Below are 26,527 nucleotides of genomic sequence, written 5' to 3' on the forward strand. Positions count from 1 at the left end.
AAGTTTTGCGTCACTGACAAACAATACATTTTTGTACGTGTGAGATTTCCTCTACATACTTTTGATTTCACGTTGACAGGTTTAATATATTCGACATTTGAAAACTATGACACAATGAAATTCACCTGTCAACAACTAGAAAAATGTGAAAAGAGAATTGAAGTAGAAATTGGTGAAGAACGAAAAAAAGAAGCTTTCCAGAGACAGAGAAAATTAGGTATTTTAACAGAGATAATAAAAAGATTGACTGGAACATTTTTGTGGAGGAGAAAATCGAAGAAAAAGGAAGGAACAATGCGGAAAAGCCGAGTGGAAGAAGCACAAAGTTAAGCACACTTGTTTTTATTAAACATAAATAATTCGCTGTACTAAAATCAACAAGGCTTACGATTTGTAGCGTGTGTCGCTCCAACTGTGGCCTTTTCCTTTTCATAAACAAACCGAAAAAAGGAAAGCGTATTTACATTTATTTTCGTTTCCAATCTGCAACTCGTGTTCGTTTAAGCGAATTATCCATCTCGAAGTGAAATCAGTTTTTGGTAAACTCTTAAATTTCATCGAGACACTTTTTCGGGGAAACTACTCTAGACGGTGGAAAACTCGGCGACATTTATATTTATCTTTAACATATTAAAGTTTTCATCTCGCAAGAGTGGATTTTTTTCGCGTAATCTAATTCGATGCGAAGAAGTGGACCATTTTTTTAGTGTCATTGGAGAAGTGGTGCGATAACTTTGGAAGCAAGACTGGAGAGGCTCTCGTCTCGGCGTTCAATTTTTAAATGTCTTTCCAAACTTTACAAATAGTTGTTTTCTCGATACTACGCTACTCGATATTATTTCTACTACATGCTAAGACATTTTGAGAAAATTCTGACACTTCAATTAATTAGATTTGGAATAACTTAAGTTGCACCAGAAGAAAAAGGCAAGGTGATATTAATAAGGAAAGCAATTCGAACAGGGCAGAGGGAGTAAATGAGTAGATAGGTTAGAAGAAAAACATTTGAAAAAAATATTCCAAAGGTGAAAGTGACAAAAGGAAAACTACACAAGTTAATACATACAGGGTGTTATTGAAAGTTGTACAGATATTTTAACCAAGAGCTACTGGCTTCATGTAGAACTCGGAAAAAATATTTAAAAAATTCTATGTCAAAAAATAAAATGACATTTATTTTTTGAGCGACAATTTTTTTTTATTGCTTTTAGTCTTCTACGTTGTCAAACAACCTCGTAGATAAAATTTCGGCACATTTTAAAAATACACCCTGTATATCATATTTTATAAAACGTACACCAATGCGGTTTCCTTGTTTTAAAGCATATTTCCTGTAGGATACTTCGCATTGGCGTACATTTTATAAAACATGATATACAGGGTGTATTTTTAAAATGTCCCGAAATTGTACCTACGAGGTTGTTTGACAACGTAGAAGACTAAAAGCAAGTAAAAAAAATTTTCACATAGAATTTTTTAAATATTTTTTTCCGTGTTCTACAGGAAGCCAGTAGCTCGTGGTTAAAATATCTGTACAACTTTCAATAACATCCTGTATGTGGAGCATAAATACAAAAATAATACAAAACCAAAATGGCACTGTAATGTCAAATGTCGCTTCAACTACTTAGAAGAAAGTTTGTCCAAGACCTCGATTTTCATATCTAGTTAAGATAATGATTAAAATTACTCTGAATGTAATTCCATTCAGTCAGAACTTAGTTGGTAGCAGAAGAAAAACTATCTATTCTGCAGAAGACAGAATTCCCATTCTGCTAATTAGAAGAAACTATTTCTAAGATTTTCTGCTACATCTTCTAGTCAAATTTCGAATGATTTTGGATAATCTTCTATCTTGTTAGAGCTTGGTTCTCAGAAGAAGAATCGACATATTAAATTCCAATTCAAGTACGTTTGTCAAGACGACAGTTTTAACATTGAAAAGTATTGAACGACTGAAGAAAATTCGAGAAGAAAGGAACAAGATTCACTCAAAAGAAGAACCTAGATAATAAGAAAATGGAGATCATTTTCAACAGGTTATGAATATAAGGGGCGAAACGACCTTGGAACATTTAAAAAGGAAGAAATATCAATATTTACTTCATGTAAATCTAGTAGTACTGCTGCTGAAGATTATTTCTGAGTAATAGAAACTTCAAAGAAGCATAAATTCATTTTCGTCACATCACGTTTCTGTGTATCTTGAGACAACTTTAGTCGAATTGGATTACCTGTTCGGAACGAACCTCTGGAGCAAACTCCAGAACCGAAGTTAATGTTCCAAAGACTATCAGACAGAATAGCTTAGAGTTTCAGACTTACCGCAGTAAACTAGTGCACTAAAAGAAGTTCCGGTTGGTAATAGTTGTTAGAAGTTATTTCCGGAAAGTAGATACAACTCAATTGAAAATGGACTTTGGGGATGACTTAAACAGAAACCTTCATTTCATATGAAGCAATTGATGGTTGGAAAGCAGAAAAAACAAAAGGAAGGGGAAAATATTGACAAGAAACGGGCAAAACAAATTGTCGTGAGTTGCAGAACTTTAGAGACAACTTTTCAGCTTTGAAAACTGTCTGATAGCTTGAGGAGTTGTTAAGTTTTAGCGTAATTTGGAAAAAGTTTAGAGACAAAAATGAGAAATCCTTCGTTTAGACTTTGACGATGAGTCCGAATGGTTGGCTGTAGAGAAGGAATTTCTAAAGCGATCTTCTCATCTCTGAAATTATCTCTGAACTATTCAATAAACTATAAGACTGAGGAGCATAAAGGAAAGCGCTGAACGTTTCGAAGTTTTGCTAACTCCCGATTGATAACTGGGAGTTGTTCGATTTGAACGTAGAAAACAGGAAATAGAAAAATATTTTTTTTAATGCAAATAGAAGACAAAGGACCTTCGATGAGCGAGATTAAAATCAATCCTTCCCGTCTACTAAAACCCGATTAAATGCATCATCAGGATTACAAGAAATTTCAATCTTGACTAAGTGGCTACTATTATTCTTAGGTGGCGCTTTGAACCCGGGTTAAGGTGAGGGATGGGGGAAAGTTTGCCGACGCGCCCCGGGGATGGCTACAGTCCGGAACGAAATTAATGGTTCCCTGTCGGGCGGCGGCATTTTTAATTGTTCCAAGCTTTCGCAATTGATGAACGTCAAAGCTCCGAACAGTGGATAATAAAAAGCTCCAAGATATTAATTTATCCCGAAAGCTCCCCCACCACCGCAAGAGCGTTACGCGAGCTTTTTAATCGAAAGCTCTCTCCCCGCGCTATTTAGATCACTTGAAAATGTACCGCAAAGCTTGCACACTTTTCGCAACAGATTTTCGGGGAGGAACTCCCCCCGCGGCGATTGTCTTTAAATTTGGAAGCTCTCGCTTTCCAGTGGCGTGGCGTTTATTTTCCTAACCCAATTAATTCGGGGAATTCCCGAGGAACGTTGGTTTAGGCGCGTCCTCCACCGCATCGAGTGCGTCGTTTAGCAAAATGTCAAAGCAATATTTTCGTTGGGCTGGAAAGGTCACCCCTTGAAATATCCGACTGGCATTTGTCATCTTAAAATTTCGCAAAACCGCACCCGTCACGACGCCATTTTCGAGAATGGGGCGGCGCTTCCGCAGATAAATCTTATAATTAAATTAAATAATTCGTGTGCGTTCGAAACTGTGAATTTGCCGCTCCAGATAAAATCTATTGGAGTAGTTTCGGGGCAGTGAAAGGGCTTGCCGATAGCATGAAAACAATTCTTGTAATCGAAATCTTTTGTAGAAAATTAAATTACGAAATGTACTTCACAAACGAGAAGTCCTCTTTTCTGTGACCAATTTCGTTGTTATTTTAGCGATGTGACAGTAAAAGATCTGAACGTAATATTTTTCTGTGATTTTTTCCCCATTTGTTTTACCATTTTCTGTCAGTTCCGACTCTTTTGTACTCATCGGGACAGAAATCGTGTCAGAGACGATTTTTTCCACATCAACAGGTCTGTTGAAATCCGGAAGATTAAAATTTTGACACCTGATCAATTTTTCCGGTGATTAATTCCAGGCGATGAATCCTCGACCGGAATCAGGACGGTTCCGGTCACGGGACCAGCCGATCGATAATCGAACTGGGCCGCTCAAAACTTACGAACTCTCCCACAATATTTATCAATCCAGAAATTAGCAAAATTGGAAATTTCCAATTTAAATTTGGAAATTACCAACATGCAACAGTACGCGCTAATTCCGCGTTTATTACTGGGAAACGTTCGGTTGGCGTGAGTGCAAATGATAAATGTGCGCGAGGGCGGCGTCTCCCGCCGCCTAGTCGAGTGGCGGTGACATTTCCCGAGTTTTTTGAACTTTTCGCCAGAAATCTGCATCATCAAAACAATCTCAACCTCCACTTTGTTTGGATTATTGACTTTTATTTGTCCTCTTTTAAAGAGATCTGCATTACCGGCGGTATTGCTGGTTGCATACTCAACAAAATGATCGCTTAAAAATATGGAAATCAAAACAATCTCAACGTCCACTTTGTTTGAATTATTGACTTTTATTGGTCTTATTTCAACGAAATCTATATTACCGGCTGTATGGTTGGTACCAAAGCTCGAACAAATCAACTCTCACAAACTTTTTTTTTCACAAATTATTATCAAAGCTACAAGATTGCAATTCACTTTTGGAGGTGCACAAGAAGTTGCTCAGATGCCTGACCTAGTGCTCGCAATTCCAGGCTGGATCGCAAACGAGTGACGACCGCGGGGGCGGCGTCCTTGCTCTCTTAAATACCTCACGGCGTTCGTTGCACCGGCGGGGATTCCTCCTCATAACGGAAAACGTCGTCAGCATTTAATTAAAAAAACTCGCCGCCTCCGTGGGTATTTATTGCGGCGGGGGTTGAGGCGGCTGCCGTCGCCGCCACCTTCCGGAGAATGTGGCTGGAATCAGTTGCCATCCACATAAGCGAAACAATAAAACTGTCAGTGGCGTCCGAACAAGGAATAAAAGCTCTCCGGTTAGCAACAGGTTTACATGAGGGAATCAATAGCGCCCCGCACTATCATTATTTAGGGGCGAGGGGCGGCGGGGTCGTCTCCGAGGGGAGAGGCGGGGGCCGCGCGAACAAAACTCGCCGTCTTCCTACCTTACTTTATGGTTTTTAATCAGCAACAGAACGAATTAGACGCTCACGTTTCTCAAATTGTGTCTATTTTCGGAGAAAAATATAATAAAAAGTAGCATTTCTGTCTGGAGTTAGAAGAAATAAAAGAAATCTAAGAGAATAAAGAGCAAGGAAAATATTTAAGGAGCTAAAAAGAGCGACATTTCGTCGAAGTTGGAAATTTCCATTTTTGATTGGAAAAGTCCATTTTCGGGGGCGACACGTGGGCCCACCTGTTGAAATCCCCCGGAACGACTCGTACTGCGTACAAAAACTGCCGCAACACATTTAACGATTTTGAATCGAACCCCGACAAGAAACACCCTCGCATGACCACCCGACAGGAACCGCCCCCTGGTTTTATTAAGCCGGCGATAAAAAAAAATCGCCGCAATTTACAACACACGTACCACGCCGCCCCCCGTGGAGCGTGTCCCGTCGACAAAAAATATATATACGAAATGTCCGCGTTGATTACGTCGACGGACACAAAGGGATGGCCGCCATGACACACGTTAACCTTAATTTAAAGCGTTTTTAATTAGGAGAAGATCTAATCGGATTATTTTAATATAAACGTGGTGCGGATAGAGGGTGCATTTCATGAATAATAAACCCGTGGAATTTTTCGTGCTTGAGTGTAAGAAATGAAGACAAATGACAAAGATAAGGGAGATATAAAATATGTACTGTGGGGCTGAAGAAAATAAGTCGGTAATAAATAGTTCAGTGTAAAACTGGCTATTCGAAGAGTTAAAGTTGTTTATTTATTTTTGGATTAATCCAGGTGGATGTAGAAAATGGAAATTTCCAAATTAGGTCTGGAAATTTCCAAATTTCAAATTAATCTGAATTTATTTTTTAGTTCACATGATTATCTACAAAAACAAGTAGTTTTGTATTTATCTGCGGAAAGGAGATTTCCAATTTTGGAAAAATCCAACTTTAGTGTTGTGGAAACTCGATAATCCAAGAGAAAGTATGACTTATAAATATTTGGAGATTCGGTTTAAACATTCGATTACTTCTCGCCACCCTTTGACATTTTCCATCCCCATTTTGCAAATCCCTGCCCTTTCAGCCGCACTTTAATCTGGGGGATTTTTATTTTTCCGCGTGACTAGTCCCCACCGCTTGCGGCCGCCCCCGGGCCACCCTTTGAAACCGGTCCGTTCCCGCCGGATCGTCCTAATTGGAAAAAACTCCCGTCCCGTCATGTTTTCACAATTAAGCGAGCCCGGAGCGCGGGGAAGCGTCCCGGAGGCAAGGCAGGAGGCACAAAAGGGGGCTGCCGGTTGGCGCGCTCTGCATGCAGCCCGGATCGCGGCGGTGGCGGCGGCGCTGCCAGGTCGATGTTGCCATAGTAACATAGTACTCGTGTGCGTCTACTTCCTTTTAACGCCTCATTTTACACATTTATGCCTTACCTGCGACACTACTCCGCGTAATTAGTCGGGTCGCACCGCTCCCGGGGGATACGCCCCACGACGATTGCCCGATCAGCTGATTGCAAACAAACAAACAACGATCGGTTGCCAAGCGCCAAGATTGACGCGTGCCACGGAACAGCTCCGCTTTTCCGGCCACGAGATCGCCCAAGCTTCGGGAATTTTCCGGGGGCCCAAAAAGAAATCTGCATTATCGGCCGTGTCACTACTTCCATGATGGTCAGCCTGAAAGAAATTAAAATGTTGTCACACTGAATGAGCTTTCAAACCCGAAAAAGTGGACGACGACGTTTATTTCACCTAAAAATTAATAAGCTGCGGTTTAAATTTTCGCCGAAGCTAATTTGCCCTTTCCAATTAAAATTTCATTATGTATTCCATTTTTTTTCGATTTAATTTGCTTTGATAAAGAAATCTGCATTACCGCCAGTACAGTTGGTTGCATAGATACACATCTGAGTTAACGCACGTGCTAGCGTATCCGCTAATCAACTTTTTTGTAAATTAAGTTGCTCTCTCTCATTTCCAACGTCAGTCTCGTACGAATGCAAAGCTGAAGTGCAATTCACGCCACAAATAAATGACAGCGGAAGAGCATTTCGTTTGTTTCAATGACGGTGACATCTTTTCCGGCGGCATTTGGTGAAGCTCATTTTCCAATTTCAATTAAAAATCCGTCAGGAGATTTTTCCCGCATTGTTGTTTTTATTATTATTTTCCTTAATTTGTGTTACGTCACATGAAGGACGAGACAGTTGAAATTAATTCTACTCGCAATATGTTTATGACGCGTTTGTGCTGATCTGTCTTCTTTTTTCTTTCCTTCTTCCTTTCTTCACTTGTAGTATTTTCAATAATTCTTCTCATTGTTCTTCCTCTTCTTATTTTGAAAAAGATCCATTCAACATTCTCCAGGTCCCAGGGACCCCTTCCCGTACTAGCCAGCGCCGCCCATCGCCCCAATTTGGAAAGCTCGTCTAGGTCTTGTAAACATCCCAGCTGCGAGCTTTCTCCGATTATCCATGCCAGCTTCCAGCTATTCCCCGGCCGCCACCCCCGCCGCCAACTTAACCAATTTTCGCTCGCGTACGCCATGATACGTTACCCCATTTTACGCCCTTCCGGTTCCACGCATCAAAACCGGTGGCGGCGGCCCGGTACCCGGAATTAAAAAAAATCCGCACGTTCAGTGCGATCCCCGGAGCCAAGGCCGCCCCCGCTGCATCTTCCCCACGTAGGCCGTTGCCCGGATGATTGGACCTGTCCGCACGAAGCGGGCACCAGCGCCGCCGCCACGCGCCACAAGTGGTAGTTGGCCATGCCTTTGGACTTCGGCAGACAGTTGCGCGTCGCGACGCTCCGCGTAAAGTGCCCGTTTTGATGTCGCGTCCCCACCGCCGCTAGGCCGTTATTTTTTGATGGTGTTTTGTTCGCGCGTCCTCTTCAATTCGCTGTGAAGTGCCCTGATCGAGGTAGGCGAGGATGCAACGCGCGGCCCGCGGTCGCCGTCGTCCGGCGCGATAATTCGCCGCCCCCGGAGGCGGCAAAAAAACGATATGTTCTGGTGCACGGGGCGCTTTTCGAGATGCGATCGATCAAGACGGCCGGGGCCTTCCTCCCTTTATTTGAGCGCTCCTCTCCGGGCTATTTGGGTTCCGGGCGCTTTACACAAAACGCCGTGTTATTGCGGGGATGGGGGCGGCGTACGTGCGACTGTCAATCGCTTCGATTGTCTGTGGGACACGGCGTACGACAATGAGCAGGCGGCGGGGCTCGTTCTACTTATTCGCGGGGGGCGGCCACGGGGGCGGGGGAAGGAAGCGCCCCGATTTCCAAAGCCGATAATTAAGGGTTACGAAATTAATAAGGAACGAAGTGGAAGTTCGATTGAAAAATCAACACGTCGCTGATTTCGCTCGGTGGGCCGGGGGCGGTTGGGGGTGGACGGGACGAAGCCGCGGCCGACGGCGGCTTCCGCCGGGGTGGGATAGTGTATCCCGCAAAACTAGACGAGGGTTGGCTATTCACACCGCTTAATCCAACCCTGAGGGTAAAACAGCTTCACATCCGAAACGTCCTGGATTTCATATTTAAAAAAATGTCCAAACTACCGTTATTATTGTTTTTCAATTATTATCATCACCATATTACCCATTTTTTTTCTTTTTTTTTCATTATTTTTTTTCATCTTGCACTTCCTGCGCCACCCCCATCCCCCCAACACCATTCCACCCACCTCGCTTTCGCTTTCCCCCTGTCAATGGTGTCGTTGCACCCCGCGCACATGAATAATTCCCCCGGAACCGGAAACGTCCGGTTAATTACTGACCTGGCCCGTCGACGGCGGCGGCGGGATTGTTCCGAGAGCGACTTCAACAAAGTTGGCACCGGGGATGGCCTAGCAACAAGTCCGGGGTGCATTAATTAAGGGTTGCGTTTTTTTAAATAATCGATGAGATCGCCTCGCGGGGGATGGTCGCGGGAAACGGAGAGGTTTCATCCCCGATATGGTAAAAGGGATCTAAGTTTGGAACTGTTCGAGACGGACTCGTTATGGGGGTTGTATTGAGCCGCCAACTTGGGATAACTTTGCAATAATACGTCTCGGAGATGGGGGAAATGGAGAGGGATTTTAAATGCTCGGAATGTCAGGGGGTGGCGGCGTGGGGCGGCGTTCTGCGGATGGACCGCCACAATGCGGTCGGGGGTTCAAATAAGGTATAACTGTAACATCAAGTAGGCTAGACGCGAATTCTAGAAATGTTGATGAATTTTTGAATACTAGAATATCTTCCTAGTGAATTCCGTAACTCTTAATTCTAGAATTTCTTCTAAGCAAAGTCTGCGAATTGTGGAGAACATGACAAAATTTTGGTCACAACTAGATTTACATTTTAGCTTCGTAAACGTAATGTTATCTTCCAAAATTCTTAGATAAGGAAGAATTTCTTCTAAGAAGGTGCCACAGAAGACTGTTGAATTTCTTCTACGCGAGTTCTACGAATTGTGGAAAATTTTACAAATTTCTGACCTCATCAAAACTGCATTCAAGTTTCATAAATTCACCATCTTCTAGAATTTAAAAAATCCTCGAGAAATTTTCTAGAACGGCAATTCAGAACGTTGCAATTCTACATTTTTCTTTCTGATCTAGATCTACACGGTCTTTTTTCACCCGGAAAGCGTGAAAGGGAAAAATTCCGGGCCACCATTCCAGGCCCCGACTCCTACTTATCAGAATCGCGTTAACTGCCCCGCACCCCCTGCATCCCCACCCGACGCCGCCCCCGCCTCACACGTTTCGCACCGCGCTCATCTCCGGATTATATTCGGCGGGATTCGGTCCTCGGACCCGGGAATTGAGATTGATGCATCCATTAGGGAGATACGTCCCCGTTGTAATTGTAGCGCGTAGGGCAGGCTCCCACCCCCGTGCGAGGGTGGACCGCGCGTTGCATCCTTCCGTGTTGTCGGTGCGTGCAGAATCCGCCGCCATGGACATCCTCTGAGGCGATGACGTCGTCCGTCAAGGACGCCCTGATACGTTGGTGGGCATCGACGGCACCGTGAAGAATCATGATTGACAATGTGGGCGGCTTTCTCCAGGTCGATCGAGATACTCGTCGCCTTCTTCGAGTACTACTCGGCAAGGTGAGAGCACCAGGTCGCGATTTCGACATGGTGCGGCGCTCTGCCGCCCCGTCGAAATCCGAGCCGGCGGCGAAATCGACACTCGATCTGCCGGATTCGGGTTATTTGGATTTTTGTTGTGTCCAGTAAGAGAGAGTGTCGGGTGGCCAACACGAATAAAAACAAAAGTGTGGGTCGTGAAGGAGTCCTCGGGGTTTGTCGTCGCGGGGGCTGCGAACGACAAAAAAAGAGCTGGCTTCAACTTCGCAATAACTGAAAAAGGGTATTTAAATTCTCTCCGAACAAGTTTCCACGTTCATATCGTGGAATTCGGGGCTTTCACAGTGGCTCGAATGTGAACAGTTCCAGAAATTATTGTTTTAATTAAAGATAAATGGTCTGGACAAAAGAGAGAAATTTCAAGATTGTACTGTACAAACGGGGTAACACAAGGAGCAAATTTGGATCCGTTGTTATTTACACTATTTTTTTAATAATGTGACCGAGATGATTGGTAAGTTATGATGAGAATCATAATTGTGTAAAACTTTAATATGTGCTTTTTAAAGTAGTTAGAAATAGAATCTTCGGAATAGTAAAAATAGACGAAAAAAAATGTTTTTTCAATTTTTACGCAATCTGTGGTGGTTTTCGTTGACTGAAAAAGTCGACTAAAAAACTGAAAAGAAATATCTAATAAACCGTAATTGACATCTGTCAATGTCCTTCTTTACTCTCGAGACTTTTCTCATAAAACAACTTCTTGTCACGAAAACACCTAATTCCTTCATCGAAGATTCGTCGTTTGTTCGATATTGATTTGTTTCTCCTCTTGGGAAAGAAAGGCACTGAAAACGTCAACTACCTCTTAATTGGTAGACCCAGATTAGATTAATTAGAGAAACAAATTACATAAAAATTATTGTTTGCTCATTCTTACTTCTGTGAGTTCTTAATTAGAGAATCTCTGCCATCCGATCTCTTTTTTTTGCAACAATTACATTAAAATAAGACTCTCCACCTCGATTAACTTGCTTTACACTTAATTAAAGTAAGACGTTATCTGAAGCCTTCCAGAAAGTTACTAATTAGACTGTAAAATCTACTTACTAAATAATTATGACAGCATTAAATAAAAAAATGTGTAAGATTAAATTTCATTATTATGTTACAACAAACCAATCAGGTTTTCTGGAAGGTTACAAAAAGCAGCTAATCAAGGGTTATTGAGACGTTTAATTTTACTAAATTGCATTAAAGATTTAGATACTGATAGTAGCACAACATCATTACATATTGTAATTAGCTGTTATGCAACACCTCTTATCTCTTGGTGTTTCCTTAAAATGCGGCATAAAGAGAAGAGAAAGGGATCCATTTATTGTAACGTATTGTTATGTAGGTATTAAAGTATTCGACAATGACGAGTGCACTTATTCAGTGTTGGCTTAGAAAATATTTCAACCAGAAAACGCCTTTGCTGGTCTCATTAGAAACGCAATCAACAAATTTGCTCAAGCTGGAAGTGTAAATAAAAGAAAATTAATTGGAAGGCTTCCAGAATCTGAGGAAGTTGTTGTAATGACTAGAGCACAAACCACAAACATTTTGCATTATTTTCAATATTTTACAGACCAAGTGTTTACATGGTAATTTAAAGACTACAGAAAGAAATTCACGTCACTGACGCAATATTGGACAGACTATGTGGCAAAACGTGTTTAAAAAATAAGTAATCAAGTGTCTGGAGCGTTGCAGTAAACACTTTTTCTTTGAAAACAACATTTGTTTTGTGCTACATTTTTTTTTTTATTACTTAATAACATTACATTACACATAACATGTGTTGTGATCTGATTTGATTTTAATTATTTCTTACATTTTTTCTTACTTTAATTCACATCTTGAACCCCTTGTAATTAGGCAACCAAGTATTCACGTTAATTTAAATTTAGTACGGTACAGTTACGCCATTTATTGTAGGCGGCAAATTCTACAGTCAACTGCGATTTACAAACTGTCTATAAGAGAATGTAAGATCGCAGAGAAATTTAAATTTTCCACCTCATTTCAATTCATGAAATACTAAGCGCAAACTGTCAAATATTTTCCGCTTTCGAAGTCCTTCTTTGTTCCTGGTGTGTTTTTTCTTAAAAAAAGAGCTTTTTCCAAGCTCGATAATTTCCGGTGGTGTTACAAAGGCATTGTCTTTATCTGTTTTTATATTCGCATTTCATTATTTTATTTTTATTTCATTTTCTTTAACATATTTTGTCAAGCTAGGCAACCAGTAAAACCAATTTGTTCTGAGGATTACATATAGTAGATCATACTAACAGTATTCGATTTCTGGTGAAAGAGTCGGCCAACTTTCAACGCCTACTAGGATCCCACATTCATTTATAGACACTCTGGTATAATAACCCTGTACTAAACTTAAGATTCGAGACGACGTTTTTAAGTGTCACAATAATTATGAAAAAGCTATCTGAAGCCTTCCAGAACGTAACTGTCGTCATTGTCAATTGTCATTTCTGACACTTGTGATTTCCATTTGTCAAAAGTGACTTGACAAAACCCTTTTAGACATCATTGATGCCTTGTCAAATTCAGTTCCCAATGAAAACAACCCCAACAGTCTGAAATCGTTATTTATTACAAAACAAGACGATTTCTTGCTACACCGTGTCCTAGAAACGTTGAAAAGGACTAATTATCCACCCTTCAATACACATTTTGCCAAAATAGACAAAATCAAAAATCTTGTTCTATTTTTCGCAAAGTTTGCACGTTCCACCCCCTGAGACACCCCGTCCCCGAACCTCCACCCCCACGGTCACTCCGGCGTCCCGCCGTCGCCCTCGTTCGCAGGTGGCGGCGATTGTTATCGTCGAATTAGCCGAACCAGGTCGCCGTTCCGGCTTATTGTGCGGGCGGCGCGACGCTCCCGCGTGCATTTCCCGTCGGCGGTTTCTCATTTCTTCGGGGGTGGCTTTCCGCATTGTCACCGGCGTTGTTCGATTCCATCGGAACGATTCTGTTCATTTCCGGTTGGCGCTTTTAAATGGCGCTTTTATCACCCCCGTTTTATGTACCAAACAGGGAAACGATTTCGCGGTCCGGGGGTTGATAACTGGGCTCGTAAACATCTTCACTGGGGTCACTTCTGCCCAACTCGACGCGATTTGTCGCAGTTTAACATCGACGCATCCTCTAATTCGGGGGTTGTTGTCGTGAGGGGTGCCGAAACAAATAAACTGTCATCACGATGGCAGCAAACATGGCGGAGTGCCGGCAAACAGAGTTATAACAATATTTGTCTGCGTATTACCAGTTTACAATTCGAAGCGTGCGAAGGGGTGGGGGTGGGATTTACGGTGTTTGCGAAAAAAATCTGATTTAGAGCTGCAGGGTTGTTTTCAATAAGGATCGAGTTTTATCTTGAAATAGATGGCGCTGTTGCGTCACTTGACGGATGCAAATCACAACTGTCAAAAGTGACAAGGTGGATGTTTATCTAACCTAAAAAACTACACTTGTCGGCAGAAGTAGACGATCTAGGAGTTGAAATTTACCCTGTGGGGGTTGTTTCACATTTTATAGGTACAGCTAAGTTTCATTCCTCATTCCTCGTTACAAAAGAAGATTCTAAAAGACCACTTAAATATTTAACGAAGAAGAAAAAAGGCCAAATGCAAATGCAAAGTTAAATTCGACGTTAATAAATAATTACAAATTATACTGGATATAAAATTAAAAGCGTCCGACTTCAGAGAGGCAGATTTAATATTAATCATTTTCACAAATAGTTTCAGAATAACTCAATTTGCTTAGAGTTCGGCTGATTGAATTATTTAAAATACACCATCTAGAGCGAACCTGTTCAATAATTCGTCGTGAGTAAATTGGACTGGAGAAAATGGCAAAATATGAAATCGAGCGAGAACAGGAGTCGAGAGAGTCTCGGGGAGGTAATGAGAAAAAAAATGAAGTTGCTTGCAATACCGACGTAAAAGGAAAAATTGTCGAATGCACTAAAATTAGGCCCTTAATGTGTAAATGGACGAGTGGTTGTGTTGCTAAAAGACAAACAAAGACCTTGTTCCGGCATGGAGGCTCTCAATCAACATGTCCCACATTGATCCACAGGACAAATAATCCCAGTCCTTCGCCCCGGATAAACTTGTAGACAAAAAAAAGAAAAAAAATTTACGTCGAAACTATTGGAATGGCAATACGAATTTTTGATCGGTCTGTGACAAACGTGACAAGTTTAAAGCATCTGTTGTTGTGTTCTGTCGACGAACAACAATTTATTCCGGTTATGATTTACGCACCAGACGTGCTAACAAACGTAATCCCATTAAAGCAAATGATTGTGACTGGGATGCTTTAATTGCAACTGTCAGCTGAAATATTTCACGGTCCCAGTTAACATATACATTTAGTTATAATCGGGTGTCTGGAATGATCGTCGAAGGGACTGTTGGGTGTCGACGTTTTGTGTGGTAGGGGCAGTGCCTCTCAAAAAAAAAACTTGGCAAATTGAAAAAGTCAATGTGAAGTTTAGTGCCTCTCACAATGATTTAAGTCGCGCCGCAATGTGCGACTAGTGCCTCTCAAAATTTTGATGTGCCTCTTAAACATTTATTTTGAGCTGTCCCTCAAACATTTTTACATCTGATACCTTCAAAACAAAGATTTACTGTGCCTCTCAAAATTATGGAAGTTTCGAGAAAGCTTTCCGATTTCGCTTTACTAGTGCCTCTCAAAATTTAAACTATTTTTAAGTTCGTTAATGATGACAAAAACAATCGCAATCAAAATACTTACTTGGAACAAGTTATATTTCGTACCTTCTCTACTGCCTCTTTAAATTACAACTAAGAGCCTCTCAAAATGGGACAATTTGTTTTAGTGCCTTTTCGAGTTATTTTTATTTTTATGAATTCCTTAATTACCTAATAACACTTACCTTGTCACTGTAGTGTGGATAGCATCTCAAGTTCTTAGCGTCTCTTTTAAGATGAAGCTCCTTCAAAGCCTAAAACAAAACAACAAAGTCAAATTTATATGCGATATATTTAAATGACAATATTGCCTCTTAAAATGATTAGATTTTGAGATTTTACTAGACTTTTGTTCAAATAATGTCTTTGTGCTATTAGTTGTGTTATTTATTAGCCTTTTACAATGCGAATTAGCCTTTTACAATGCAAATTAGCCTCTTAAAACCATTCGGTGCCTCTCAAAGCGAATTTTTTCATCGTAGCCTTTTGAACACATACAAGTCAAAATTTCATATTTTATCAACAAGCCACTCAATAAATAACCCTTCCCAACATCCCGGACACTTCCTATCCCCCGCTCCAACTCCCCTGTATATTTTCAATTAATCTGCGATTGCCTTCCAACATTGTACAGATCCCCCCAACAAAAAACCCATTATCGCCGATTACTCCCCCGCCGCCCCAAACCCACCCCGGTCATACCTGATCGATCAGCCCCCCTAATAATCCCCCGGAACGAGTTGTGCCGTCTTTTTAACGAGTTTCTGGGAAAGCAACTTCCCTAATTCCACTTGTTTAAACGAAATAAATTCGCCGGTAGGTTCATTAATCAGCTGGAATCGGGCCGAAAGGTGGGCAAGAAAAACAAAACCGCACGGCTCGCCCGCACCGAAAAATAAGGCACCCTCGCCGCAACCCTTTCACCGAGCCGGACGAATCGGTCGGAACGCAAATGGGCAAATCGTGTCCGGGGTGGAAATTTAAAAAAACTACTCGAACGGCAACCCCGCGGTGCATTTTTCACCCCTCATTTTGGGGGCCTCGGGGTGGAATTTATTAATTGGAAATAATCGACGACGACGACGCCACGCGTCTTGTTTACGTCCTGCTTTTATTGCAACGGTGGTTGAAAGGGATCAATAGTCATTGTCCCCACTCCAGGTCCTAATGCAAATTGTAACAGGGGTGGAGGGTGCAGCGACACGCACGGTTATTGCGTGCGAGAACTCACATTTTCGCTTTTTCCAAATTTTTCAATACAACTACACCACAGTAGAAATGCATGTCACGTGGTGTCCCGCTTGTGGGGCTATAGTGCTAATCCAAGCTCCGCCCATCCCGTTCTCGCTGGCGACCTACTACGTTTCGATTTTTCGTTTGTGTCTGGTCATTCGAAAAGTAACGAGATCGATGGTGCGAAGGCCGAGACAGGTGCCCGCCGCCAAACCGCCCTTACTCATTTCAGAACTCACCCTCTCTTGTTTACTCTGCCTAATTATCCTTCGCGCCGCCTCTGACGCTTTTAAAATTATTTGGTTAATGTGAGCTTCCCGACTGTTGTTTCTTTGAAATATTCAACTCCTTTTGTCAACATTAACCGCTGCGCCATCTGATGGGAAAAATCGAGTCCCTAGATTTATTCGTTTTCTTTCGCCGTAAATTGCGAGAGAGAAGTTTAAGATAATCGTATTAAAGTTGTCTCTGTTTTGTTTCTTTTTCCATGTCTACCCCTCGTTTCGGACGTCGTTGGAATCAACAGGGCGCAGTTAGAGTGAGTAACTTAGTTTTTATTGGGTCCTGGGGCAGTCAGCGCTTTGGCGGGGTCGTAAAACGGAGTAAGTGGGAAGGGATCGAACACCTGGATCTGATCCCTAGGGACGCCAAGATGAATTATTGCAACGGGTGGTCTCTCAAAGCGGACGAGGGAAACGGCTCGTTTTGTTTCTGAATTAGCGATGACTGCCCCAGATATAGATGCTTTGTGTGCAATATTGATGGTGTTCCAAAAGGAAAAATCCCAATCCCAAAAAAACTCTTCTCGCGATCACTGATTCTTGAAGTTTTTAAAACTTACTGTCAAAACTTCTTTCTTTCAGTCAACTTTTTCTCCACATTTGCCTCTCAAACTAAAGGCGAATTTTAAATCTTGACACAAGAATCGTCAACAGGCTTTTCAAATTCTTCGTAAAATAATTTCTATTGATTGTCTTTCAAATAGAAGATTAAAAAAAAAGAGAATCGAATCTCCAGAGCTTCTCTCGAAACCTGTTGGAATCTTCTTAATACCCCTTAAAATAACTCAAAGGTCGAAGTAATTAGAGCCTTTCATATTTCATTCATAGATGCCTCTCAAAATAAAAATGTTCAACAACACCCAATTCTTCTTCCTCTTTAAATGGCAATAAAAAATGTGCACCCTTTCAAAAACCTTCTGACATATCTTTCCGATGGATTTCGTCCCTTCACCCTAATTCATTGCCTTTCAAAAAAAATGTATTTTACTGTAACATGTTGTTACACGAACCATTGCATTCTTTCCCTATTCGTGCATATAATTGCCACGGAACAACCCCAATCGATACCGTGTAATAACCCTCGTGTCGATAAAAACAAACACCCATTTCCTTATTGGATTGTTGCTCATTTCCAGAAGGAAAACAGGATAAAACGTCCAGCGTGTTCTTCCGTGTCCCGTGAAAGACTTTAACGTCTCCAAATTGTCATTGTTGTCTCTCAAACTTAAATGCATTTTGTCTCTCAAAAACCCTTCAAGACTCTTCAAAAAACTACAGTTTTCACCCAAAAGTTGTCTCTTCTTGAGGCCACCACGTTCTCTTTGCCTTTGAAAGACTCTCCCTGGACCCCCTTCACCCATCGACGATGCATTTTTCCGCAGTCCCAATCGATCCCAAGTGACAGTTGTAGGACTGGGAAAGAATCCAGGCCCTTCCTTATCCGATTGTTGTACATTTCCAGGACGACGGGAAGTCCACAGGCGAAGTCGCCGGCCGGGAGCAGCGCAGGAGCACTGCCCTCGGAAGCTCGCACGCCCACGGCTCCCGCCAACAAGGCCCTTCAAAATGTCAAAGGGGACCATCCATCGGTAAGCCAGGATGTAAGCATGATCAATGTTTTATTACCTTCACACACCGCCACCTAATAAATCACGTGACAGCGTCGGAGGCGACACGACCGTCGAGGATACGAAAAAAAAAAGAACAAGCAGGGAAAAGCCTCCGGCCAACTAAACCCCACCCCACCCCTCTCTCTGCTCGTCTTGATCTGTTGATTGTCGTCCTTTGTGGTCGGATTCGTGTTTTAACTGTGTTAACCGAGAGTTGGAAAGTAAAGGCTTTGTGTTTTCTGAATAATGAACCCAGGGCGTTTTACTTTCCAAATGTTGGTGGGATCGCTGCATGAAGTATGGACATGAAAAAAACTCTTGTAAATTGGTGTGGTTATGGTTGTTTGGTGTATCCGAAGCGGAGGCTTCCAAAGGCTGAGGCTCGGATTTATTGGCCGAACTATCGTTGAGAACTCTCGGCAGAAGTTTTTCAATTAAAGTTTCGTTTAACTGTAACGAGACTATTAATCCCGCGTTTAGAGGTTCCCGCAATATTGTCGTTGAGATAACTGGCCAATCGGTCTTCGTGGCCAGAGGGAATTACTTCGAGTGGGTGTATCGACTGGATTACCGACACTTAAGGGTCTTCGTTAGTCGCACAAAGTTACAGCGAATTAACAGAAACGCACAACAAATTATCGGCTCATTTACAGAACGAAATAAACAACAACAGCCTTTCAATCTTCGAATTAATAACTGCGTTCATCATAAATAAACTCGTAGCCTTTCAAAATTCTTCTAACCCCATTTTCTTGATATATTTCCCTACATTTGAGGTGGGTCTCTACCTCTCAAAGAATCCTTCAAGTAAAGTCAATTCGTTTAGTGCCTCTCAAAATGTCTACAATATATTGAGAATAATTGAGAATTTGCAGCTCAAATTGTCAACGTTCATTGCAAAAACCCAATGCCCCATTTGAACTACTAAAGAAAATTATAGCCCCTCAAAGTTCTTCAATCACATTGCCTTTCAAATTTCTCTTGCTGCTTTAATTTCAACGAATCATTTCGATACAGTCGCTTTATTGAACGACTGTTGCATCTTTCCCTATTCGTGCATTTAACTCAGTGCAACAAGCTGAATCGATACTGATAAAAATAAACTACCAGTTCTCCGTCGCAATGGATTTCATGCTCTTTTCCACAAAAGAACAACAACAGAAAAAGTAACTGCAGGAATGTAATTGTAACAACAGCTTCCCAAGCTACAAATATATGATGCATTAATACGTCTCAATTGCACTTGGTAACGCTCAAGTAACCTTGTAGCCCTTCAAATTTTTGAAACTCTACAGTGTAGTCTCTCTTGAAGACCCTCAAGATACACATTTCTTGATTTTTAATATTTTCCCCTCTTCGCGGTGCTCATACCTACATTTAGAAACCTTGAACGTATTTTCTTTGGCGCATCTCTTATCTTTTCATTTTCACTGGATTTTTTTTAAGAAAAGTAAATTTGAATTTAACACCTAATTATACCGACCATTATATCTTTCCTTATTCGTGCATAAAATCGCCGCGCAACAGCCCGAATCGATAGAATACCACAACCCTGGCGCCGATAAAAATAAACACTCATTTCCTTATTGAGCCGTTGCTCGTTTCCCGAAAGAAAAAATTTGGGAAGTAATTAAATAACGACTAATCAAATAATTACGAGGGCGTTTTCGATGCCTCTTCAAACAATATCGGGGCCCCTCAAAGAACCCTCAACGACTCTGACGCTTCTTTTATTTTAATTACGTCCTCTCGACCCGAGAGGTCTCTTCATTTTTCCACTGTGCTTTCTCTTTTCCTCAAAACGCTAAATTTATATCGCCATTGTAGTGGAAACAAATGAAAACGTGTAGTCTCTCAAAATCTTGGACTGTTTGTTTCTTTCATAGTAATCGGTGCCTCTCAAAATGAGAATGTCCCACAGTTGTGACATTTCTCAAATATTGAACATTAAATAAAAATTTGTAGCCTCTCAAAGGTTTTTCAAATTTCATGTGCCCCTTCAATTTTATGTAGTGCCTCTCAAAAACGTGAATTCCACCGTGGCACCTTATCGCACATTTGTTTACTGGTGCATAAAATAAACATATAAGAGCGTCAACAGTATTTATGCCTCTTCAAACTTTATGAGTGCCCCTCAAAAATGAGTCAGCTGTTGGAGTTACAGTTTCTCAAATGTCATATTTGTCTTACATTATTATCAGTTGATGTTCAGACTTACAGCCTCTCAAAATCCCTTTAAAAGGATCTCTTTTGTGCTACTTGGTTAATAATGTCTTCCAGACCAAACTCTCTTTTTTCGAAAAAAAAATAGGGACTGCAATCTCCTCAACATTTTGCAGATTTCAGCCTCTCAAAATCTTTCGTTCGTTGTCAGTCCCATTTTTTCGACTTACCGCATCACGGAAACAAACTCTATTATTAAATCAGTGCCCCTCAAAAAATCTTCAACAACTCTCATGCCTCGTTACTTGTTATTACATCTCTCAAACTTTAAATTTATGTTCTATTAAGTTCTCAACTTTCGTTTCCCTCACTTGAATTTCACACAAAATTGTAGCTCTCTAGAATCCATCTAAAAAATTCTTTCATTTTAAATTCAACTGGTAACGGGCTGCATCTGATCTTCAGAGAGACGGTGAATTTTAAAAAATGACATTTGTAAGACAGTTTCCCGTAAAGGGTACCGACCTCTTGGGAAATCACGAAAAAAACACCGGAGATATATCATCTTGACTACTGCAGCAACAGGTATCCACAACTATGCACAAAGTTTTTTAAACGCTCTCGTAATCATTTGAAGCTTCCCAAATCACCGTAAATTTGTTCGTCTTAGCAATAGAGACATAAGTCTCATGAGGATCTTGTATCCATTTTTATGATGAACGAAGTATAGAAATAAAAACAATTTAGATATAATCTCTTTTGGAGTTTCCGGTGCACTTAAGAGAGCTATAAATAATACTTAATTAAAAACTTTGCCTTTGAACTCAATTTTCCACTTTGGATTGAGCGAAGGTACGAAGCCCCTTGAGACATAACCTCAAAACTGAGCTACTGTCAAAAACTCGACATAAAATAAAGAGAAACCTGACAAAGTGTTGACAAGTTCATAATTCACACTTGTCTCGAATCAGGAACAAACGAAGTGATTACAAAGAAAACAAATCAGGAGTGCTACCTCATCTTTTGTTTTATCGAAACGGTTGTCTTAGCTTGATCGTACGCATATTTATACTTGCTATACACAGTCGTTTTATTGGTTGCCTACTTTTCAACAAATATATTATTAATTAATTAATTAATTAATTAATTAATTAATTAATGCTTTATCTTCAATGGTAAAAGTCATGTTACCACTTATTCTGTGATCATTGTTCCTTGCAATTACAGTAAATGTATGCAAACTTTGCCGAAATCGAAAAGTTGCTTTCTAAGTTAACAACAACACATCGTTGACGTTTCTTTGACATTTCAGCGAAAAATCTGCTTCCCAGTGGCGTCGTGTTTGGCAATAAAGCTGGTAAATGACCCATTCTTACTAATGTAAAATGTTGCTCTTTTCTCCATCATCAGATAATAATAATAGAGGGCACAATCATAATTCCAAAGTAATACAATTCCTGAGGTATGATTTATTATAAAGTAGCGTTTGAGACCACGAATTGTCTACGCCCATGTACTGAACGTGTATTTGCATAGGATTCCGCTACGACACGACCGATAATAATTTTTAATTTGCAACGCCTGCTCTGATTTGTTTTCTTTTTGATCACATTGTATAGTTCGGTGGTTGTTTTCTTGATCTAAAAAGACAAAGACAACTGTCACAAACGTAACCAAAGACGTTCCCGTTCCATTTTTAATAGTGTCGTATTAATATCGTCGAAACAATGGTCGAGAAGGATCAAAGAGACTAAAGTGGAGCACTAAGGGGAGTCTGAAATTGCAACTCCAATCCGCAAAGACAAAGCTCTGACTGGGGGCTGTTATCAATTAAAGCTCCGCATTGACAGTGTCGCCAACCTATAAATAAACAGAAAGCCCGGCATGCATGATGCACGACTTTGTCCAGAATCAGGTCGAAAAAAGACAATAATGAAGAAGTCGCGTCGGCTCTGCGACCGCTGTTCACTTGTTGATCAGACACAGCAACCCTGGGAACCGGACGACCGCTCATCCCCCCTCTGACTTTTGTTCTTCCAGATGGCCTTCCTGCAGAATCGCTCTATATCGCTGGTGGACATGTACATCGACAACTCTGAACCCTCGGAGAACGTCGGCCAGATACATTTCTCCCTCGAGTACGACTTCCAGAACACGACGCTCATCCTCAGGATAATCCAGGTGGGTGTTGCGCGATCGTCGCCGCCGCCGCCAAATTAATTATTACGACCGGCCTGATTATACTTTCAGATTGGCGGCGGGCGGCGCATGAATATTTCAGAGCGGCGCCGCCGCCAACGGAACGCGGGAGCACTCCCCGGGCCGATAATTTCCACCGGATTTTGCTCACACGACAAAAATACCGACGAACAATGGAAATTTGCGCTCAACGAGATTCCACATTAATCAGGCCAGTCGGGGGCGGCACAACGACGACGACAAATCATTTTCGGGGGATCAAATTTTCTATCAAAGGACGCAGTAACGAGGGTAGTTTCGTCCCCTTGTCGCGGCCCAAAAAAACATCTTTGAAATTCGAAACTGTCTAATGGCGGAGGGCGCCTCCAGCGCCCTCTAACGACCGTCAGTTTCCCTAACGTCCATTTAAAACTTGCAAATCGCATTACAATTCGACAATTTCCGCCGTCATATGCCCCCGCTAATTAAATTCGGAAAGTTGCCGCAGCAGAAAGTTGGAGGCGAGACTCCGCCGCCATCTATTTCGACCGTAACGAGCTTAACTCGCCGCTCCCGTAGAACGTTCTTTCGCGCGAGGCTAGCACTAAAGAGTGATTTCATTATCGAAACGCAGCGACATCTGACAATGCCACAAGGTAAGGTGAATTCCAGCGCCATCTAGTAATGACGCAAAGACTAAATTAAAGGCGCGATTTTTAAATGTGCTAGCTTTTTTTGCAAATTAATTTATTGATAAATCTCTCCAAAGCAAAACGGTCTTTTTACACGTTTATACGTTTGTAATGGAAATATATTCCCAAGTTTACAAAAACAATTCTACATTCTTTGAGCACAAAGCTTTGACTCAAACAGTGACAAAAAAAAAGAAACCAAATAAATCAATATATTATTTGCTGTAACACCTTCGTTGGCGTATTTTTGTGGCTTGACGTTCTTGGGTTAGTTACCATTGATGTTTTGAACCAGAAATGAACGACATTGCGACAACTAATCCCTTTTGTAAATGTCGCGCTCTGCTAACTGTATCCACAAGCACCGCCTCCATTTATTTTAAGCTCGTTGTAAACGAAAATAAGTGAGAAGTGTGGTGTTTTGTTACGTGTACAAGAACAAATAGCAAGGTGGTCTCAGTCGAGACTATTTCATATGAAAATGAAACGAAATGAGAACGTGACGCCTGCAAAATGAATGTATTTTGTAAAGAACTTAAGACAGAAATGATATAAAACGTGATTTTTGCGTGAGCTCTGTGTAACCAGACAAGACGTATTGTTCTTGTTTCATCGTCGTTGCTTACACACTTTGTAAATTTTTTCGTTCAGTGTTGGAGATGGAAAATTGCAGTTTCTTGTACTCGATCGGCAGTTCTATGGTTCATCAAACAAGTACAGATATACATTCAAATAAAATAACAGAGTTGTAGTGTTTTTAGAATCTGTATAGATCATCAAACAAAAAAGATATTAACATTTGTATTTTTCTCTAACCTTTTTTTATTACTACAGATAACGTTTTTATTTCTACATATGTTTTTTTTCTGATCCGCCATATCAAAATCGATGAAACCCCAGTTGGGACGGTCTGTTTATCAAACAACAGAGATATCCACATATTTCGCCCCAAATTTTGTTTTCCTTTTCGCTATTATCCTTGTTGCTATTCTTGGTGAATTTTCTCTCTTATCATCGTAGACAGAGAGTTTCAGTCTACTTCATTAAATTCGTAACAGCAGAACATACACAGCATTGTTTTTATACCAACGTAAAAATACTTTTCTTTATTTTCGTCGTTTCAGCTCATACTTCCTCAATTTTTCGCTTATTATGGGAAACAGAAAATTGCAGTTTCTTTTCGTCGATTCAAAATATCAAGCTGTTTTCTTTCTACTTTGTTCATTTTCATTAAAAAGGTCACGGCATTCAGGCCGAATTTATCATCATCAAGCAATGATAATTCCTTCGGAAGCACAGTTTTATATTGTCATTTGTTGCCCACTTTTTACTCGTAATTATTTATCGTACCTACTTTATACGTTTTTCATTTGTTATAAAAAACAGAAAGTTTTGTCTCTTCCTTCGTCCGTACCAAATCTATAAAACGTTGTTTTTAGATCATTAAACAATATATTTTTCGCCTCGCTCGTTCCTACAATTCATACTTTGTAAATCTTCTCATTTATCATGAAAATAGAGAAGTGCACTTTTGTGTGCTCAATCTGCTGTGCCAACATCTATAAAACGTAATTTTTAAATTTAATCTGGCTCATAAAAGAACTGAAATATCGACACATTTCTCTCTAACCTCCTGAACTTTCCTCGTTTCTGCAATTTATACTTTGCCCATTTTCCCACTTATACTTTCCAAGCTTTTGTTTCCATTTTCAATTTTCTTGTTACTCGTACTTCCGTAAATTTTCTTAAAGGTTCCATTCCAGACACAATGTTGAGCTTTTTGTAGTCGATCCACAATATCAAGACATATAAAACGTAGTTTTAAGATCTGATCTGGGACATTGATGAACAGAGATTTCGACATATTTCTGCTTAAGGTTTTGATTGTTTTTGCAGTTCATTAAGAAGAATACACCAAATAATGTAATAAGTGGGAAAAAGTGTGCTATTATAAAAAATTGATAATAGAGTGGGCACTTCACAATGTACGAAATGTAAACTTGATGATTAAAAGAATAAACACGTTTTGCAGAGAACCTAACAAAGAAATAATACTCTGCAACGAGTAGGCTTAAAATAATGAGAGTTAATATTACTGGTGTAGTCTTGTAAAAATATTTCTTTTATGAAATATGGTATAATGAATATTTCTATGGGAAAAAATTTAACTGTATTTGCCTACACTTTATTGCAAGGAAGGATCACTTTTCGTAGATAAATTAATTTTTCGTAAATAGTCTCATTCGCATCGTTAACCTCACAATTACAATAAGCCTTCTGAATTTTCCCACACGTTTTATTAGCGTCGAAATGAGCAAAAAAGTTGAGAAAATGCAATTAAAAATCAGATGAAATTTGAAAAGAAGCACTTCGATTCAAAATTGGCGCTTTTGTTTCAGTTCGTAGTGTGCTGGTAGATGTCGCTGCAAAAAACCAAATTCCCGGCTCCCTAAGAAAAATCGGATTTTGCCCTTAATGATTAATTTGATGGCGATGGCGATGGCGACGATGAACACACCGCAAAAAAAAAAATAAAAGCGGCCGAAGGTCAGCGTAATCGATGAGCGTCCGCTCCGCTGGTCCGCGACGACTGATTTAATTTCACCCCATCGCCCCGCTGACCTTGTCCTTTTAACGTTCCAGGGCAAGGAATTGCCGGCCAAGGATCTGTCGGGGACCAGCGACCCCTACGTGAGGGTGACGCTTCTGCCGGACAAGAAGCACCGCCTCGAGACCAAGATCAAGAGGCGCACCCTCAACCCCAGGTGGAACGAGACGTTCTACTTTGAGGGATTTCCCATACAGAAGCTGCAGTCGAGGGTGCTACACCTGCACGTCTTCGACTACGACAGGTTCTCGAGGGACGACTCCATCGGGGAGGTGTTCCTGCCTCTCTGTCAGGTAGGGTTGAAAAACTCGATCGCAAAAAAAACATTAATGGTCAATAGGGTTGAGCTTCGAAGGGGTGGCTTTTACAAAATTTAGCAAAGGCGCGCTCTCACGCGCAAAATGAGTAGCATCGATGTGGGGGAAATGGTTAAAAAATTATTCAAATGAGCAACATAACCTCACTTACTTGGCGACGGCTTCATCAGAAGGGATATCGACAGGGATGGATTAGATAAAATTCCAGGAGCGGGGGGTGCGTTTTCCTACTTTGATGCGTCCCTACTGGGCCAACAAAACAATTCTAATAATAGGATAGAAATCGCGATGTTCACCGACAAAATTTTCATTTAAATTTTGTATTGACAGTTAAAGTAGTGTGTGAATTGGCAATACTGATTTTTACTTTTGAATGATATAACTGGAGTAATTTCCGGTTGTTGAAATGTTGACGACTTCA

General features: G+C 40.9%; 1 protein-coding gene and 1 long non-coding RNA gene across 6 annotated transcripts in view; one reads left to right on the forward strand and one right to left on the reverse strand.

Annotated features, from left to right (window-relative positions):
• The window catches only part of Syt7 (Synaptotagmin 7), a 313,595-nt gene that overhangs the window by 283,152 nt on the left and 3,916 nt on the right, over positions 1 to 26,527 (forward strand). For 3 of the 5 annotated variants that reach the window (XM_069044670.1, XM_069044668.1, XM_069044672.1), the window contains 4 exons: positions 16,784 to 16,795; positions 18,001 to 18,139; positions 22,352 to 22,492; positions 25,825 to 26,082. In XM_069044670.1, the coding sequence (XP_068900771.1) occupies positions 16,784 to 16,795; positions 18,001 to 18,139; positions 22,352 to 22,492; positions 25,825 to 26,082 (550 nt within the window). Of the gene's footprint in view, positions 1 to 7,412; positions 8,077 to 10,087; positions 10,256 to 16,783; positions 16,796 to 18,000; positions 18,140 to 22,351; positions 22,493 to 25,824; positions 26,083 to 26,527 lie in introns of those variants that run through there. The other 2 variants (XM_069044671.1, XM_069044669.1) reach the window with 2 other exon arrangements.
• On the reverse strand, positions 5,761 to 26,515 carry LOC138128483 (uncharacterized). Its single transcript, XR_011158703.1, has 3 exons — positions 26,258 to 26,515; positions 15,210 to 15,278; positions 5,761 to 6,829 (listed from the first exon to the last, which is right to left on the reverse strand). It is a non-coding gene; the product is annotated as an uncharacterized lncRNA (long non-coding RNA).

This window comes from Tenebrio molitor, chromosome 4, assembly GCF_963966145.1.
Source record: "Tenebrio molitor chromosome 4, icTenMoli1.1, whole genome shotgun sequence".
NCBI classification, from domain to species: Eukaryota; Metazoa; Arthropoda; class Insecta; order Coleoptera; family Tenebrionidae; genus Tenebrio; species Tenebrio molitor.